We start from the raw sequence: 19,907 nt of genomic DNA, 5'->3' as shown, positions 1-19,907 counted from the left end.
ACCCATGAACTATAGAGTCCATGGAATTCTCCAGGCCAGAATACTGGAGTGGGTAGTCTTTCCCTCCTCCAGGGGATCTTCCCAACTCAGGGATCGAACCCGGGTCTCCGGCATTGCAGGCAGATTCTTTACCAGCTGAGCCACAAGGGAAGCTCACTATTAAACTGGGAGGAAAACATATTTCTGTACCTTCTAAGCAAAGAGGTAAAAATCAATTTTTCTTCAAATATTTCTCAAAGGCTTCAGGGAATGACCTAAATTTCCACAGCCCAATAATCCAGTTACTCTGATGATATGTGAAATGAGGACATTTGGGGGCTGGAAGAGATTTCAGAGATCATTTAGTACAGCTTTCTCATTTTACTGCTGAGAAACCTGAGATCCAAAGAGATGAGGTAACATTCTTTCAATCCATCTGCTTTCTCAGACACCCCCCTTCCTCCCTTGTAAATTCATTGATCAAATGTAGGCACAACCCACTAGATTTGAAATGGAGATGCTCTTGGTATCTTAGAAGAGCCAGAGTGCATGTCTGCCTTTGTGTCTGGTCACTAGATTATCACCATAGCTGATGCATATGGGCAAAGATCTGAGGGGTACTTCTGCCACTGCGGCTCATAATCATAACTTCTAAAGGCTCTTTTTGTACCTATCAATGTGCTGACCCCATTAATTCCTAAAGGGTCTTCTGGCCCTTTTGTGGCTCAGTGGGTTGAGAATCTGCCTGCAATGCAAGAGACACAGGGGATGCGGATTCCATCCCCATCCCTGGGTTGGGAAGATCCCCTGGAGAAGGGAATGGCAACCCACTCCAGTATTTTTGCCTGGAGACTCCCCATGGACAGAGGAGCCTGGCGAGTTATAGTCCAGTGGGTCGTAAAGAGTAGGACACGACTGAATGACCAAGTTTGAATTTCCTGTGTAAACAGAGTATTTAAGATTTGTTCTTTCAGGAAGAGTGTGGGAAGAGTGGTAGTGGAGGAAACTGGGTATTGGCCAGTGTTCAGTTCTGGCAATTTAAGATGACAGCTCAGCCAGCTTCTATTTTCATGTTTCTCCTTTTTCCTTTTTCTTTGGAAGCTTGTAGGAGAATATTCAGGAGAATGCTGTCCTACACCTGCCCCAGATAAATTAAAGTGTTGCAGACTTGTGTTGAACAGTAAGAGTTTGAGGTTGTGCCTGCTTTTCCACGTATATATGTCCCAAAGAAATCTTTCTATCTGATGACCAGACTCAGGATTAGTTTAGGCTGCCTGTGCTGCATTTTCTAAACTAGATGTTAAGAAGTGCTTTTCCTAGAGTCCTTTTTCTGGCAAACATCAAACATGGTAGGCAGGAGAGTGGCCTGTGGAGTTGAAATCTACCAGATTTTTTTCTTCCTTTTCTGTCTGAGTGCCTTGCCGTCATTAAAAAAAAAAAAAATGAGATTTGAATTTTTCCCTGTTAATTAGGAAAAGCTATTGCAGACTTCCCTGGTGGCTCAGACGGTAAAACGTCTGTCTACAATGCAGGAGACCCAGGTTCAGTCCCTGGGTTGGGAAGATCCCCTGGAGAAGGAAATGGCAATCCACTCTAGTACTATTGCCTGGAAAATCCCATGGACAGAGGAGCCTGGTAGGCTACAGCCCACAGGGTCGAAAAGAGTCGGACACAACTGAGCGACTTCACTTCACTATTGCAGTGGTAATAAAGTTTAGTCTCTGAACATGTCTGCTCTGGTTTTTGGGTGACAAGGGCATGGGTATCATATTTGCTTAGGGACCTTTATGTAGATCCTGATTATTTTTTATGTGAGTGTGGCATTTAGATCTATCCTGTCTTGTATCTTCTTTTGAAAATTAGGTTTTCAAGTTAGTCTTTTCAAATATTACATGATTTATCACAAAAAAAAATAGTAAAGAGGATGAGAGGAAACTTTTGTAGGTGATAGATTTGTTTATGGCATAGATTCTGGTGAAGGTTTCATGGATGTTTACTTACCTTCAAACTCATCAAATTGTATATATTAAATATGTACAGCATTTTTTATGTCAGTCATACCTCAAAGCAGTTTAAAGTACAATTTAAAATGATCATTTTACTCTTAAACCAAGAGACTTTAATAATTTCTTTTTCTGTATCTAAGTACTTTTGTACTATAAACGTGTCAGAGCAGATAAATGGCACTTCGTATGAGGTAGTAATAGAGTTTTTAATGAGTTTTTTTGGTTCTGGGCTTTATTTTTCTAAAAAAACCAAAATTCTTTGAATCTATTTGTGAAATACCTAAGACCTATAACATAATTTCATATACTTTCTTTTCCTCTTATTTTGCCAGTTTAGGAGGTGAAAACATCAAGTATTGGAGAATGACCATTTGGAAATATGCTTATAATATCTTTATTGTTGAAGGTCACAAATTAGAAGTGCCTTCAGTTTGGAAGCAAGGGTGAGAGGTAGAGGACAGAGAAGCAGGCAGATAGATGCACTAGGCTTAAAACAATGCATCACTTAATACATTAAGACAGACTTTTTTTAATATTCTTTGTAACAATTTATTGTTTAGCCAGAATCCTTGTAACATTGTTTCTTTAATGACTTTTCCTTTTTATCGATGGTAATACATTAAAAAGAATAGACATGTTGGTTGCAGGTCACATGTTGCAGTGTTGATGATGATGGAACCAGGGCAAGCTCTTCTGACTCTAATGTGAATCAAATTGTGGCAAAGTCTTTCATAATTTATTAGTTTTTAAAGTGGAGTGCTTTGCTTATGAAGCTTTGGGGAAACAAGGACAATAAAATATACAATTAATTAAAATCTGTAGAACCACTGGCAGCATTAATAAAACATTACCATCTAAAGCACATAAGAATTGCAGCTTGCTTTCCCATCTCAGTGGGAAAAACCAGGATAAACGAGTCTGTCTCTCATCATAGTCAATAAACTGAGTTTATTGGACTTGGGCTGGTAGATTTTCAAAGAAATAGGCTCATAGCCAATATCCCACTCCTCCCTTTTAAAACATCTGGGAGCTCTCAACTTTAATAATAATAACAATCACCTGCCTTTACTTCATTGATGCATTCTTTTTTTAAATTGAAGTTTAGTTAATTTCTACTGTACAGCAAAGTGATTCTGTTATACATGTATATACACACATACACACAAACATGTGTGTTAGCCACTCAGTCATGTTCAACTCCTTGCAACCCCATGGACTGTAGCTTGCCAGGCTCCTCTGTCCATGGGGATTCTCCAGGTTGCCATTCCCTCCTCCAGGGGATCTTCCCGCCTGACCCAGGGATTGAACCCCAGTCTTCTGCATTGCAGGCAAATTCTTTACCATCCAAGTCACCAAGGAAGCCTATATGTGTATATATATATGCACAATATGTAGGCATATTGTATACATATGTATACAGTCTTTTTTATATTCTTTTCTATTGTACTTTTTCATAGGATATTGAATATAGTTCTCTCTGCTATACAGTAGGACCTTGTTATTTATCTGTTCCATATGTAATAGTTTACATCTGCTAATCCCACACTCCCACTCCACCTTTCCCCGAGCCCATTCTCTCTCGGCAGCCTCAAAGTCTGTTTTGTAAGCCTGTGAATCTGTTGCTGTTTTGTAGGTAGGTTCATTCGTGTCATATTTCAGATTCCACGTATAAGTCATCTCATACGGTGTTTGTCTTTCTCTTAGTATGACTGACTTCACTTAGTATAATAATCTGGTTGCATCCATGTTGCTGCAGATGGTATTATTTCATTCTGTTCTATGGCTGAGTAGTATTCCATTGTATACATATGCGCCACGTCTTCTTTATCCGTTCACCTGTCGATGGACATTTAGGTTGCTTCTGTGTCTTAGCTACTGTGAATAGTGCTGCTGTGAGTGTGGGCGTGCATGTCATTGATACGCTGCTGTTTAATCTTCACCAGAACTTTGTGGGATAGATGTTGGGATTTCTGTTACACCGATGAGAAAACAGACTCAGATAAGTTACAGAATGCTTCTCCAAATGTAGTCCATGGACCAAAACCACCAACAGTAGCAGGAGCACATAGAAAGGCAAATTCACAGCCCCATCTCAGACTTTCTGAATCACACGTCAAGGATGAAGCCCAGCGGCCTGTGTTAACAAAGTCTCCAGGTGATTCTTTTGCTTGAATTTTGAGAATAACTGGGTTATAAAGCTTAAGTGACGGCACTAAGTAATGGGAGCAGAATTTGAGCTCTAATATATTGGATTTTATTTTTCACAATGAACATCTCTAAGTTAATCTTCCAAGCAGAGGTCACCCAGAACTACCCATCCTGTAGGCTTGCTACAGGTTTTCCTTTCTCTTTTTCCCACCTTAGCCCCTACCTTTCCAAATAACTGCTTTGTTGAATGTATGTGCAAAAAGAAACAATTTTAAGGGTACAATCCTTTAAAAATCTTATTCAGAGAACCAGTTAGCTCTGTCTCTGTTCCCCTTCATACCATTATGTCCTCCCAGAAGGTTCTTTTGCAACTGAGAAGTGACCAATTCACCTGGTCATACCTGTTTGGAAGTCCCTGGAGTCATTTACAGGCTTTGCTGTGTTTACTTGTTTGTCATCACAATGATAGTATGGTGTCAGATACACAGTTGCTAAACTAGTTCTCATTGGCTTATTGATAGAATAGCACTGTTTTCGTCTCTAGAATGTTGGCACCATGCTGGCAAAGGATGCAGACAAGTCATAGTTCTTGGTTGCAGTTTTGCCATTTCCTGGTTTTCTGATCTGGGTACGTTATCTGACTCCTGAGTTGCGGTTTTCTAATTTGAAAAATAGAGGGGATGATAGAGATCTAACAGGTTAAATCTGTTTCTTCAGGAGTTCTTTGGACGGTGACTGGGTTTGTCAAATGAGTCGTGACGGGAAGGAGCAGTGGGCTGCATGTTTGGAGGGCGCTGGGGCTGTGGGCTCACCCAGGCCCAGAGGTCAGCATGCTAACCCGCCCTCTCTCAGCTTCGTCTGTGAGATGGCTGTCAGGAGACCTGCTTGTAAACGCTGTTGTGAGGAAAGAGGGCAGAGTTGGCAACAAAAGAATGGAAAGCCGTGGTGTGTCAGTGGGATGCAGTCATCAAGGAGGAACGGTAGAGAAGGGCACAGGGCTGCATGGGCAGTGGGTAAGGATTGTGACCCCCCAGGGCCATGGTGCCATCACCTCCTGGGATAACTGATCTCAGCCTCGGCTCCCTATCAGGCTGACCTTACGGAATGCAGGAAGTTAAAAGCATTGTGGAAGAAAGCATATAGCAGGGCCTTCAGAAACACCTAACCAGCAGCCCAGATGACTCCATGAGGTGGCAGGCCTGGCCTCTTAAAGTCATATTGCCTGCATGCAGGAGTGTGTGTGTGTGTGTGTGTGTGTGTGAGAGAGAGAGAGAGAGAGAGAGAGAGAGAACATGTGTGGTTGTGGGGGTAGCAAAGAGCATGTTCCTTCTAAAGGGGCAACTGCTACTTGACTCTCTGACTTTTTCCCCTGTGGGAATGTGAATCTGGGGTTACCCGGTCATCTGAGTTTGGAGAAGCCAGTGATCTGGATTTTTTGGTGACATCTTGAGATTTTCTTAGTGCTGACTGGAGAAAACAAAAGGCTTTGTGGCCCAAGTAACACACATCTGTGGGCCAGATTTGGCTGTAGGCTGCTAGCTGGTGGCCTCTGCAGGAGAGTGTTCTATAAACATGACCTGTTATTATTGGATGTTCTGGAATTTATAATAACCTCCCAGGAGCCTTTATGTTGGGGCCCTTCTAGGAATACAGTCATGCTTTCTTTGCTACCCTCGTAACTTCTCCCCAACACAGACTGGGCCTGTTTTGATATAGACTCCAGAGACTTTAAATTTCTGTGATATAATTTGAAGAGATCCTGAAGCCAGGTGGGCAGTCAGGCTGGGAAAATAGATCTCATTAGTGGAGAGACGTGGAATATTGTCTGTGTGGTTTTTACCTCTCCTCATAAAAAGTGAAAGTGTTAGTCACTCAATCATAGCCCACCAGGCTCCTCTGTCCATGGAATTCTCCAGGCAAGAATATTGGAGTGGGCAGCCATTCCTTTTTCCAGGGGATCTTCCTGACTCAGGGCTTAAATCCAGCTCTTCCTACATTGCAGGCAAATTCTTTACCGTCTGAGCTGCCAGGGAAATCCCTTCTTGTAGAAGGTCAGAACCTACAGTGTCTGCTGCTGAATGGGTCCCCAGTGTCCCCTGGGTTTGTTGAGCCATTGGGATAAATGTGATCCATTGCATACCTTTATGAATCTTTTTCATTTTTTAAAATTTGTGTTACAGAAAAAAGAGTTTGATGTGGATACCCTCAGTAAATCAGAGCTTCGGATGCTCCTCAGTGTGATGGAAGGGGAGCTGGAGGCCAGAGACCTCGTCATCGAGGCCCTGCGGGTAAGAACCTTCTAGGGCTGAGTCCCATTTCTGTGTCACTTTCTTTTCTCAGATGGCCAATGGCAAAGCTGCTGCTTCTTAATTTTTGAGTCATGTAGCTTTAAAATGTTATATCAGGTTAAAATGTGCCCCTGCTTCCGAATACCAACCAATAACCTTGATAACCCCTAACAAACCCTCAGGTCGGATGGACGTTGAAAGAGAGAATGATTCTAAACTGTCTGATTTGAGGAACTTGAGAATTAAAACTCTGTAGCTTCTGAAATTGTTTTATATTTCCCATATTTCTTTGATTAAAGACATAAGTTCTCAGGAAATTGGTAGCTTGGTGTCCTACATGTTTGTGAGGCCAGTGAGGAAAAATTAAGCGAATCATTTATAAAAGAAATTGCTGGTAGTAGAGGGTTTTTTCTTCCTATATAAGCTGTAAATGATTTCTTATTTTCAGAAACTCCTGAGTTAAAAACTAAATCTTTATATATACATATGTATCTTTAAATTGTTTTATTACTTGTTTCATCTGATCTTATAGTAATTTTTAATTTTTCATAATTTGCAAAGAATTATCTTCCAGTATGTTAGAATACCTCAACAAAGTTTTGTTTTCTTTAAAAAAATGTTTTTAAACTTTCTTGATGTAGAATTTTCTAATTGGTTACTCCCAAGATTAGGTTTATAAGCCAAACTTGAGGGTTTTTTTTTTTTTTTTCTGTTTTATATTTAATACTTTGTATGTAAGCAGGTGTTTCCTGATTCTTGGTCATTTAATCAAGAGGGATATATTTATTATACAGGAAGTATGGATGTATTTTTTTCACCAGGAGATAGTTCCTTAAACTTTGTCTTAGGGAGTTTAACATGTGAAACTTTGTGGAATGTATCAGCAGTGTTCCCCATGTGGGTGCTAATATAGTGGGGAAAGAGGTAAGAGAGGTGAATGGTTAGACGTGATGGAGATGGGGCATGTGCTGAGAATCCAGTTGTGTGGGGAAAGGGGCAGTAGTTCCTGAAGTAATGACTTAAGTCATTTTCACAGCCTGGAAATTGCTTTTCTGGGGATAATAATGATTCTTCAATCTGATGACAAAAAATGATGGTCTCAGAAAAAAATGGATTGTGGTTATAGCAACTTCATGCCAGTGATGAGTTGAGGGTGTTGAATTTTGAATGATAAGATTTGCTAAGTAAACCTGTACACAGTTCGGTAGTGAGAGGTTTCCATCCTGTTCCACATTTGGAACATTTGCATTGTTTTGTTGTTCAGTTGCTAAGTCACATCCAACTCTTTGCAACCCCGTGGACTGCAGCACGTCAGGCTTCCCTGTCCTTCACCATCTCCCAGGGTTTGCGCAAACTCATGTTCATTGAGTCAGTGATACAATGCAGCCATCTTATCCTATGTCGTCCCCTTCTCCTTCTGCCTTCAATCTTTCCCAGCATCAGGGTCTTTTCCAGTGAGTCAGCTCTTTGCATCAGGTGGCCAAAGGATTAGAGCTTCAGCATCAGCCCTTCCAGTGACTATTCAGGGTTGATTTCATTTAGGATTGACTGGGTTGATCTCCTTGCAGTCCAAGGGACTCTCAGGAGTCTTGCATTGTTTGCCAGTGTGTATTTTCTTGAATGAACTTTGTGGGAGAAATGCTAAGGCAGTTCATCACTCAAGGCTATGACTTTCAGCCCAAGGAGAGAATAAGGAACAGTCACCTGTAAGACCAGTTGTGCAGCTTCTTGAGACTAAAGGGATGTGAAGGCTTCAGTTCTCCCTTAGATACTTCTCTCTCCCTCTCATGCTCAATCTCTCAATCGTGTCTGACTCTTCTATGACCCCATGGATGGTAGCCCATCTGTCCGTGGGATTTCCTAGGCAAGAATACTGGAGTGGGTTGCTGTTTCCTCCTCCATGGGATATTCTTGACCCAGGGATTTTAATGTGTGTTCCCTGCATTGCAGGCAGGTTCCTTACTACTGAGCCAACGGGGAAGCCCCCGTCCCTCTCTGTTTACCTGTAAAAGTCATCGGCACCGAGGCATTTCCCTCTGCTTCCACCCATGTTGGAGTGTTTAGTGGCATTTGTGTTTTTATGTGTCACCTTAGCAACCACATGTATATATCTTTTTAACTTAACTTTCAAACTTATGCAGAGGTAAAGGCTTGTTAATGATCAGGGATTGCCGAACTATAAGTTTTTCATAGAATCAAAGAGTGCTGGAGCTGCAAGGAGCCTTAGATGCTATTCTAGGTCAGGGTTTGCATATCTATCAGACCCAGTTTTTCATTTTTCATGAAATACTTTGTATTCCCCTTTTACTATGTTGCAATGAAATGTATGCTAAATTGCGTATATAAGTAGGCTATGTTAAAAATAGCCAATACATTGCCCTAATTGTGATATAAAGTGACAGGAAAGTAATTTATAATAAAATATTATTCATTTCCATATATAACTGCTGCATGACTATATTGGAAGACAAGATAAATTAGATGGGTATTCCCACCTATTCTCATGACATTGCCACGAATGCAGTCATTGCAAAAGAATCCTGATCCAGGCTTGCCATGTCTTTGACTGGGACACAGGGAACAGATTTGCCATGGGTAAAGTGATTTCTCTGAAATAGTGAATGACTCTTGGTAAAGTTCCAAATGAAAGCACACATTTACATGGGAGTTGACCATGAATAATTTAGTGTTCATTGATGAAAGTGAAAGTGGAGAGTGAAAAAGTTGGCTTAAAGCTCAACATTCAGAAGACGAAGATCATGGCATCCGGTCCCACCACTTCATGGGAAATAGATGGGGAAACAGTGGAAACAGTGTCAGACTTTATTTTTTGGGGCTCCAAAATCACTACAGATGGTGACTGCAGCCATGAAATCAAAAGACGCTTACTCCTTGGAAGGAAAGTTATGACCAACCTAGATAGCATATTCAAAAGCAGATACATTACTTTGCCAACAAAGGTTCATCTAGTCAAGGCTATGGTTTTTCCTGTGGTCATGTATGGATGTGAGACTGTGAATGTATGGATGTGAGACATGTATGGAGTTGGACTGTGAAGAAGGCTGAGCGCCGAAGAATTGATGCTTTTGAACTGTGGTGTTGGAGAAGACTCTTGAGAGTCCCTTGGACTACAAGGAGATCCAACCAGTCCATTCTGAAGGAGATCAGCCCTGGGATTTCTTTGGAAGGAATGATGCTAAAGCTGAAACTCCAGTACTTTGGCCACCTCATGCGAAGAGTTGATTCATTGGAAAAGACCCTGATGCTGGGAGGGATTGGGGGCAGGAGGAGAAGGGGACGACAGAGGATGAGATGGCTGGATGACATCACTGACTCGATGGATGTGAGTCTCAGTGAACTCTGGGAGTTGGTGATAGACAGGGAGGCCTGGCGTGCTGCGATTCATGGGGTCGCAAAGAGTCGGACACGACTGAATGATCTGATCTGATCTGAAAGCTGAATTAAGTACGAGACAGCAAAAGAGACACTGATGTATAGAACAGTCTTATGGACTCTATGGGAGAGGAAGAGGGTGGGAAGATTTGGGAGAATGGCATTGAAACATGTAAAATATCATGTATGAAATGAGATGCCAGTCCAGGTTCGATGCACGATACTGGATGCTTGGGGCTAGAGCACTGGGACGACCCAGAGGGATGGTATGGGGAGGGGGGAGGGAGGAGGGTTCAGGATGGGGAACACATGTATACCGGTGGCGGATTCATTTTGATATTTGGCAAAACTAATACAATTATGTAAAGTTTAAAAATAAAATTAAAAATAAAATAAAAAAAATAAAACAGCTTGTTTATGTGTGGAAAGAAGATCCTCTGTGGGCTCAGAGAGTCATCCTGAAGGTCCTAGTGAAATGAGTGAGCAGAGGGAAAATTGTGGGGGACTTGGGACAGCTCCTGGATATGTGGCAGGCCCTAGCCCTGCTTCCTAAGTGCCACTCACTGCGACACTGTTTTCACCCGTTTCAAGAATGCCTCCTCGGGTACTAGCCTGTAGAGCACCACCAGTCTCTCTTATATATAGACTCAGACAAAAAGGAAGTCCAAAGAAATTGTGACTTACTTCAAGTTGAAAACGTGGCATGCTTAAACTTGGTGTGTTTGGAAATTCTTAAGGTTTTTTTTGTCAGTTTTTAAAATTGGGAATCGTGATTGATTTGTGTAGATGATTGAATTTCTAGGAGTAGGTAATAATGTTGTTTTCACATACCTGTTGTAGACTCACTCTGGTGATTTACTGATTGGCTGTTCCCTTGGGGGCATTTGTTAGAGCTGGTGAAACTAGTGAAATATTTACTTGGGTCCAGATGTGTCCTTTAGTTGCCTTTTCTTTTAATAGCGGAGTATAAGTTAGTGACTGGCTAATGCCCCAGAAAGAAACTGGGAAGGAGAGAGAAAGTGAAACTTTGACTTTGTAAGAAATTTATTCCTAAATAAAAAGTCAGAATCTACTCAGTAAGTATTCAGTTGGGAGAAATACATTTTGTTTAAAGATAAAGTCAAAAGTAATTTCTCTGAGAATAGTGAAGATTTTTGAATTAATATATAAATTGTGATTTTTTTTTTAAGGTAGATGTTGCCTAATTTGTACTCTGAACTTTAAGATTTAGAAATGATTCTGTTGTGAGGCATTAAAATTCTTTAGAATTTAACAAATGTTAAAAAGGTATTTCATAAGGCAGTTCTATTTCCAGTTTTTTAAGGAGTCTCCACACTGTTCTCCATAGTGGCTGTACTAGTTTGCATTCCCACCAACAGTGTAAGAGGGTTCCCTTTTCTCCACACCCTCTCCAGCATTTATTATTTGTAGACTTTTGGATCACAGCCATTCTGACTGGCGTGAAATGGTACCTCATAGTGGTTTTGATTTGCATTTCTCTGATAATGAGTGATATTGAGCATCTTTTCATGTGTTTGTTAGCCATATGTATGTCTTCTTTGGAGAAATGCCTATTTAGTTCTTTGGCCCATTTTTTGATTGGGTCATTTATTTTTCTGGAGTTGAGCTGTAGGAGTTGTTTGTATATTTTTGAGATTAGTTGTTTGTCAGTTGCTTCATTTGCTATTATTTTCTCCCATTCTGAAGGCTGCCTTTTCACCTTGCTAATAGTTTCCTTTGTTGTGCAGAAGCTTTTAAGTTTAATTAGGTCCCATTTGTTTATTTTTGCTTTTATTTCCAATATTCTGGGAGGTGGGTCATAGAGGATCCCGCTGTGATGTATGTCGGAGAGTGTTTTGCCTATGTTCTCCTCTAGGAGTTTTATAGTTTCTGGTCTTACATTTAGATCTTTAATCCATTTTGAGTTTATTTTTGTGTATGGTGTAAGGAAGTGTTCTAGTTTCATTCTTTTACAAGTGGTTGACCAGATTCCCAGCACCACTTGTTAAAGAGATTGTCTTTAATCCATTGTATATTCTTGCCCCCTTTGTCAAAGATAAGGTGTCCATATGTGCGTGGATTTATCTCTGGGCTTTCTATTTTGTTCCATTGATCAATATTTCTGTCTTTGTGCCAGTACCATACTGTCTTGATAACTGTGGCTTTGTAATAGAGCCTGAAGTCAGGTAGGTTGATTCCTCCAGTTCCCTTCTTCTTTCTCAAGATAGCTTTGACTATTCGAGGTTTTTTGTATTTCCATACAAATTGTGAAATTATTTGTTCTATCTCTGTGAAGAATACCATTGGTAGCTTGATGGGGATTGCATTGAATCTATAAATTGCTTTGGGTAGTATACTCATTTTCACTATATTGATTCTTCCAATCCATGATCCCACTGCTGGGCATACACACTGAGGAAACCAGAAGGGAAAGAGACATGTGTACCCCAATGTTCATCACAGCACTGTTTATAATAGCCAGGACATGGAAGCAACCTAGATGCCCATCAGCAGATGAATGGGTAAGAAAGCTGTGGTACATATACACAATGGAGTATTACTCAGCCATTAAAAAGAATACATTTGAATCAGTTCTAATGAGGTGGATGAAACTGGAACCTATTATATAGAGTGAAGTAAGCCAGAAAGAAAAACACCAATACAGTATACTAACGCATATATATGGAATTTAGAAAGATGGTAACAATAACCCTGTGTACGAGACAGCAAAAGAGACACTGATGTATAGATCAGTCTGTGGACTCTGTGGGAGAGGGAGAGGGTGGGGAGATTTGGGAGAATGGCATTGAAACATGTAAAATATCATGTATGAAATGAGTCACCAGTCCAGGTTCGATGCACGATACTGGATGCTTGGGGCTGGTGCACTGGGATGACCCAGAGGGAGGGTATGGGGAGGGAGGAGGGTTCAGGATGGGGAGCACGGGTATACCTGTGGCGGATTCATTTCGATGTTTGGCAAAACTAATACAATATTGTAAAGTTTAAAAATAAAATAAAATTAAAAAAAAAAAAGCAGAGACATTACTTTGTCAACAACAACAAAAAAACAAGGTATTTCAGACCAAACTGTGTTATATTACTTTTTTAATCATGTTATCCTGATGGCTGTGGATAAGTTATGGTCAAGTTAGATATGGTCAAGATATGGTCAAGTTATAAGACATAGTCAAGTTACCATAAACGTTGCATAAATCATTGAATTAATTGCCTTAGCCTTGTTAGGACAATCCATAAATACAATTTTGGGAGAAAGATGTTAGGAAATTGCAGTATATATTTTGATACTTTTACTGTTTTCATATGTTTAAGGTAAAAATATTTTTCAATAAGCTTATGGCCTTATAACATGTAATATTCAACACATTAATTTTTATTGGGGGAAATTCTATTTTAAAAAGCAATATTAATGGAAAATCTGAATTGCATAAAGCTGCTTAACTGAAATGTTATAATTTCATCACATAAGAAACACTTTGTTTCTCAATGATTTCCCTCTCATTCACATAAAGTAGAAATAAATCATTGAATAAGTATCAGATCAGATCAGTCACTCAGTCGTGTCCGACTCTTCGTGACCCCATGAATCGCAGCACGCCAGGCCTCCCTGTCCATCACCAACTCCCAGAGTTCACTCAAACTCATGTCCATCGAGTCAGTGATGCCATCCAGCCATCTCATCCTCTGTCGTCCCCTTCTCCTCCTGCCCCCAATCCCTCCCAGCATCAGGGTCTTTTCCAATGAATCAACTCTTCGCATGAGGTGGCCAAAGTACTGGAGTTTCAGCTTTAGCATCATTCCTTCCAAAGAAATCCCAGGGCTGATCTCCTTCAGAATGGACTGGTTGGATCTCCTTGTAGTCCAAGGGACTCTCAAGAGTCTTCTCCAACACCACAGTTCAAAAGCATCAATTCTTCGGCGCTCAGCCTTCTTCACAGTCCAACTCTCACATCCATACATGACCACAGGAAAAACCATAGCCTTGACTAGATGGACCTTTGTTGGCAAAGTAATGTATCTGCTTTTGAATATGCCCTCTAGGTTGGTCATAACTTTCCTTCCAAGGAGTGAGCGTCTTTTAATTTTATGGCTGCAGTCACCGTCTGTAGTGATTTTGGAGCCCAGAAAAATAAAGTCTGACACTGTTTCCACTGTTTCCCCAAGTATATTCAGTATCAAATCAAGTCTAAAGGAAAACACTTTGAATTTTAATAAAGAAGGGTGCTCAGAGAGAAGCATTTGCATTTTCTGAAAACCAAGATAGACACAGAGCCTTTTGAATAAAATATAATTGAATATTCAAAATTTGAATCTACAACTTAGTCCATAAATCATTGTTTCAATGCTCAGTGTTTAGTTTGTGAATTCTTCTATCCCTTCATTTTCCCTGTTGCTACTGGTATTTTTTACCAGCATCTTAATCAAAGGGGAGACAAACACAGGAAGAAGAAAATGATGCAATTACAAAATTTGAAGAGTGAAAATTGTCTTGTGTGCGTGTTAGCCAGTGTCATTAGCATGTATGTGTTAGTCGCTCAGTGGTGTCCAGCTCTTTGCGATCCCATGGACTGTGTCTAGCCAGGCTCCTCTGTCCATAGAAGTCTCCAGGCAAGAATACTGGAGTGGGTTGCCATTCCCTTCTCCAGGGGATCTTCCCAACCCAGGGATCGAACCTGGGTCTCCTGCGTTGCAGGCAGATCTTTACCATCTGAGCCACCAGAGAAATATGTTTATGTAAATATCATATCATTGAAACAATGAATTCCTTGGGCAGGAACCGCCAGATTTGCCTTTTTTTCCCACTTAGATTGGATAAATGAGAATTAGCACTATTAACAGACAGAACAGTTCTTCCTCTTAATCTATAGTCACTATAGAGTAACCACATCATCCAGATTTTCAGATATTACTTGCACTGAAACTTTAAAAATTAGCCAGTTTAACATTTCCCTGGATAGAAAGCATTTGTAGCCCTTAGATCATAGTGGATATCAGATTATAGAATTGACTTGTGCAGGCTGCTGCCACGAAGGGACCTAAAGTAAAATTGATTAAGTAAGTGGTTCATTTCTCACCTACAATTCTGCAGATGAATGATTTCTGCTGGAGAGACAGCTTTATGCCAGGGAGTCTTCAACCACTCAGGTGATTTCTAGCTTACTGCTCTCCTTAGGGCATTAGCTTCCTCTGTATGGTTGAAACTTGGGCAGTGCCACCTCTGCATCCCAACCTATGGCAAGGGGTGGGGGCAAGAGAGGAAATGAACAAACAGATTCCTCTAAGCAGTGCACACACATGCATTAGTGAGAACTTTTGTAGACACAGGTAGCTGCATAGGAAACCGGAAAATGGCACTGGCTGGCTACTTGCTAGTGCTAGGGAGGAAGGGAGGAGGTTAGATGGCCTCTAACTACCCAATACAGGCTTCCCATGTGGTTCAGTGGCAAAGAATCCACCTGCCAATACAGTAGACATGGGTTCAATCCCTGGGTCAGGAAGATCCCCTGGAAGAGGGCATGGCAACCCACCCCAGTATTCTTGCTGGGAAAATCCCAAGGACAGAGGAGCCTGGTTGGGCTGTAGTCTGTAGAGTTGCAAAGAGTCAGGCAGACTGAGCACAGGACAACAACCCAATACAGAGCATTATCTTGATTTAATGTTATCATATACAGTGTCCTGGGGTACAGTACAAGAAGATCCTTCTTTTTCTACTTCCCTCTAAATATTTGTTGAGTGCCTACTTTGTATAAGTGTGAACCGAGTATCAGTGGAGCTTCATTACATACCAGGATTGTGTTCATTTAGAGAATTCTTATATCTGGAGTTTATATAGTTCTGAGTAGTGTCATTTTGACCTGAGTTATACTTTTCTCGGACTGTGACTCAGTATGTATTTTGTCTAGAAAATATCCCTTTTTGAAAACCTGGTCTTTCCATTGAGTTCAAAACTTAATTAAAAAGCAGTTGTAATGGTTTTGCTCTAAAGCATTTTTTCCACCTCAGCATAATTGACATTTGGGACCAGGTGATGGGGATGGGGGTTGCAGGGAGGAAGCTGTCTTCTGCCCTCTAGGATGCTCCGTAGCCTCCCTGGCCTCTGTCTGCTCACCAGATGCCAGCAGCACCTCCCTAGTGTGACAGACAAGAAGGTCTCCAAGTCACCCCTCCTTGGGAAACACTGCTGTAAACTAAAACTGGTTAAGGAAATGCCACTTTCAAAACTGTATTTGCTAAAATAAATGTAAGAACTTTAATGATTCAAATATATTTTGTTATGATACAGGGATTTTCCTGGGAGAGATTTTTTTCTCAAAGCTAAATATTAATCTGAAAATGTCCATTTTAACAAATCTCATGACTCTCAAAACACACCAGATAGCATTATAGTTTCTTAGGCAGAACTTAAATGTTTTATTTTTAAAATTCAAAAACCATAATGGCCATCTGGTTCAGTGCTGGGATCTTTACATAGAACAAAGTCAGTCTTTTTAAATAAAATGAAAGCGTTAAATAGAATAATGTTGCCACTCCTTTTGAAAGCAGCTACGCATATACTACAGAGTATTGTGAGGATTGTCCTCAAATGACACGTCTGCGAAATAATGATAAAAGAACAACATTCTGGTTTCAGCTAAGTAAAACATACAGCCTTTTGTATTTCAGAATTCTCCTGTGGTTGCAGGCAATTGATTGACCAAAATGTACCCTTTTTGTGCTGTTTATTTTAATTAACCAGTGAGTTTGCTGAGCAGAGCTGAATTCATGAGACATGAATTGTTTCCTTCCCTGTCTGTGGAGATAACGCCTTTTCTTCTATGTTTAGAAAAAGGAAGCGAGTTGACCAGATGTGTTCTTTTCTGCAAGCAAATGAATTTTCATAATATGTAATAGCTGATGATTTTTAAGTAGCATTGTATTTGGTTTAGTAGGGCAAACAAGAAATACCAATTTTGATTCTTCTGAGAGACTTTACTTTCCCTGATGACCAGTTACTATTAGTGAAAGGAAAAAAAAAATAGAAGACTACGAGGCAAAATACTGCTTTTTTTATACTAGGGGTAGGAGATGAGATACAAACTATTAGGTATAAAATAAGCTCTAAGGATAGATTGTACAACATGACAGGGAATATATCATTATTTTATGATGACTATAAATGGAGTATAACCTTAAGAAATTGTGAATCACTGTATTATATACTTGCAACTTATAGAATATTTTACAGCAACTGTACATCAAAAAAATTATATGAGTGGAATCATATGAAAAAAAAAAAGAAGGTAAAGATGCCATGAAAGCAGTGTTTTATCACTACCATTTAATAAGCAACTGAAGTCACTCAAGTAACATTTTCTTGCTGATTATTAATAAATGAGCAGGATATTGTGAGAACAAGCTAAAGAGGAAGTTTCCTAGCTCAGTAATGTACCATCTGATCCACACTGCGTGCAGGATAGACTCAAGGTTACAAATGGTATGAAACCAAGAGTGTGTTTTTCTACACTTCGAAGATTATCACAATGTGTGGAACTATCAGTTGAATTAACAGTTCATTTTTAGAACTAGCTCCTTGAAATCTGAAAATGAAGGGTCTTCCCTTGAGGCAGTCTGATAACATTTCGGCCATCTCATCTTAACCCTCAGTGGCTAAACTACAAGTCGTGGATTCTTGTGGGAATTTGCTTTGCCACATGCATGACTAATTCTGTCTTGATTGTAAGAAGAAAAAAACAAGGGTCTAAAACAGTACTCAAAATTTTGCCCTCCTTCTCTTTGATTGTGGTTATTTGGGGAAGAAAAATGAAGAGGTTTCAGGTTTTGTCATTCAGTTTTCTGAGTTAAAAAATAAATTGTTGTTGAACAAATAAGGAAAGGCTGTATCCCATATTTCTAGTGTACTTGGACAGGGTGGGGGAAGATGAGGAGATCCAGCATCCATTCCTTCAACAGATGTTTATTGTCTTCAGACATGTCCTGGGCTTCCAGGGTGGTGGACAAAGAGATATGATTTCTTTTTCATGAATCTTATTTTTTTTTTAATTTTTTATTGGAGTACAGTTGCTTTCTTCCTCAAGGATCTTAGGGTCTAGTGAGAGAGATTGACATTAAACCAATGAACACAGTATCTAAGTACAAATTATGATTATGAAAGAAAGGAAAGACTATTAGAGAGGTGAAGGGTCAGAAAAGGCTTCTCTGAAGAAGTGACAGTCCCTGAGACTTAGAGATATTGAGAGTCCAGTTGGAAGAAGAGTGTTCAGGCAAAGGGAGCCCTTTGGAGAGGAAGGAGACTGACAGGTGATAGGAGCTTCAGGAGCTCAGAGAGCAGGAGAGAATGGCACAAGGTCAGATGCAGATCGAGGCTGAGGCCAGACCATGCTGGAGGGTGAGGGTCATAGAAAGACTGGATTTCATCCTAGGTCAAGTAGTCAGCTGTTGGTTTGTTTAAGCTTGAGAATGCCAGTGAATTGATGTGCTATGAAAGGCATCTTTTTGGCAAATTCAACATTATTGTGCATTCTATTTTTGCATACATTTTAATTTATTAAATGTAAATATTTAATGTAACTATTTTCAGCTTGTCACCATTTTCAAGGGAAAATATGACAAAGAACACCCTAACTGCTGGGCAGACAAAAGTCTGCAGGAGAGCCATAGGAAAGGCAGACTGTCAGAGCGGTTGTCTAAGAAATGTGAACACCTCAGATGCTAACAATTATTGCCCTTTAAGAGGGCATGGAAAATGTGCTTCCTCATTAACTTTGTCACTTAGCAATGAACAGTGTTTTTCTTCAAACCGTTAAGATGAGCTGATTACAGTTTTTAGTTAAGGGCTTGTGCACCTAAAATAAGATTGATAAGGTAAATGCCCCACTTGAAATTTTTTGAAAGGCAAAATTCTGTCTTCACTTGCATTTTTTCCAATCCAGTTCCCCTCCATTCATGAATTTTGCTAAAAGACCTCTTTCATAGCATAAGAGTCCTATAAATTTCTGAAGACCTGTTATAAAATCAAATTCCTTTTCAACTTTTTCACATAGGGTTGGGTAAAATAGCAAAAGATTGCTTCACATGTACTAAAGGTGACCTGGCAAGAATGTAAAATACATTTCAACATGGTCAGAATTTGTTCTGCTCTAGGACATCTATGTTGGCCTGTTTTAAGTGGACCATTACAGGGCTTATGCTCACATAATTATCCCTTACAAAAATAAAATGCTAGAGCTGAAAAGCCCTCCAGCAGCCCAGAACCCTTTTCGTGACATTCTTCCATGGAAAACAGACCATGAACAGTCCTCTCTCAGTGTAGGCACTGCACTAGGCACCTTACTTAAAGTGGAATTGCATCTCCTATGGGTATTAGCCATTATCTCCTAATGGCTGAAATATTGCAAATAGGAAACCCTTGGGAAATCTTAACTTACCAGTAAAGAACATTGGACATGGCTGTGTATATACACAGCGTAGGTTGCTTCTCACCAAGTAAGAAGGAAAGGGCCACCTGTGTGCTGCTCTCTGGGTACTGCGGCTCTTCTGCCTTTATGAAAGACTTTTTTTAAAATCCCAGGTAAATGGGGTTGGATGGATGATTTCATAGCACGTCTCTTTGGCCTTAATACACAGTTGTAGGTTTGCTCGAATTGTAAGGATTAAACAAGATAATATGCTGGCAAAGGATCTGGCACAGAGTAGGTGCTTGAAAAAATTATTTGCATTTGAATCTCAATCTGTGTTGGTATAAAGATTTTCCCCTGCCCTTTCTCCTCTTCCTCACACTTTGAAAGTTATAGGATAGATCTTGGTCACCTGCTTCCTGTCTCATAAAGTAGGCATTGCTTTTTATTTCTCAGGATAGAATTCTGACTCCTGAAGTCAGACTTTGCCAGATGAAAACTAAAGTTTATCTAGTACTCTTGCCTGGAAAATCCTATGGACGGAGGAGCCTGGTAGGCTGCAGTCCATGGGGTCGCAAAGAGTTGGACATGACTGAGCGATTTCACTTTCACTTTTCACTTTCATGCATTGGAGAAGGAAATGGCAACCCACTCCAGTGTTCTTGCCTGGAGAATCC

At 40.2% G+C, this 19,907-nt stretch overlaps 1 protein-coding gene across 1 annotated transcript in view; it reads left to right on the top strand.

Moving 5' to 3' along the window:
• Positions 1-19,907, top strand: part of CTTNBP2 (cortactin binding protein 2) — a 167,677-nt gene that overhangs the window by 7,096 nt on the left and 140,674 nt on the right. Inside the window, 1 exon segment of the mRNA XM_086396789.1 lies at positions 6,314-6,421. Coding sequence (XP_086252915.1) covers positions 6,314-6,421 — 108 coding nt within the window.

This window comes from Bos grunniens, chromosome 4 (genome assembly GCF_055505025.1).
Source record: "Bos grunniens cultivar Pamir isolate PY7600 chromosome 4, Bosgru_T2T1.0, whole genome shotgun sequence".
In the NCBI taxonomy this organism is placed as follows: Eukaryota; Metazoa; Chordata; class Mammalia; order Artiodactyla; family Bovidae; genus Bos; species Bos grunniens.
Note: the sequence above shows the minus strand (reverse complement) of the source record. Positions and strands in the feature narration are given on the sequence as shown.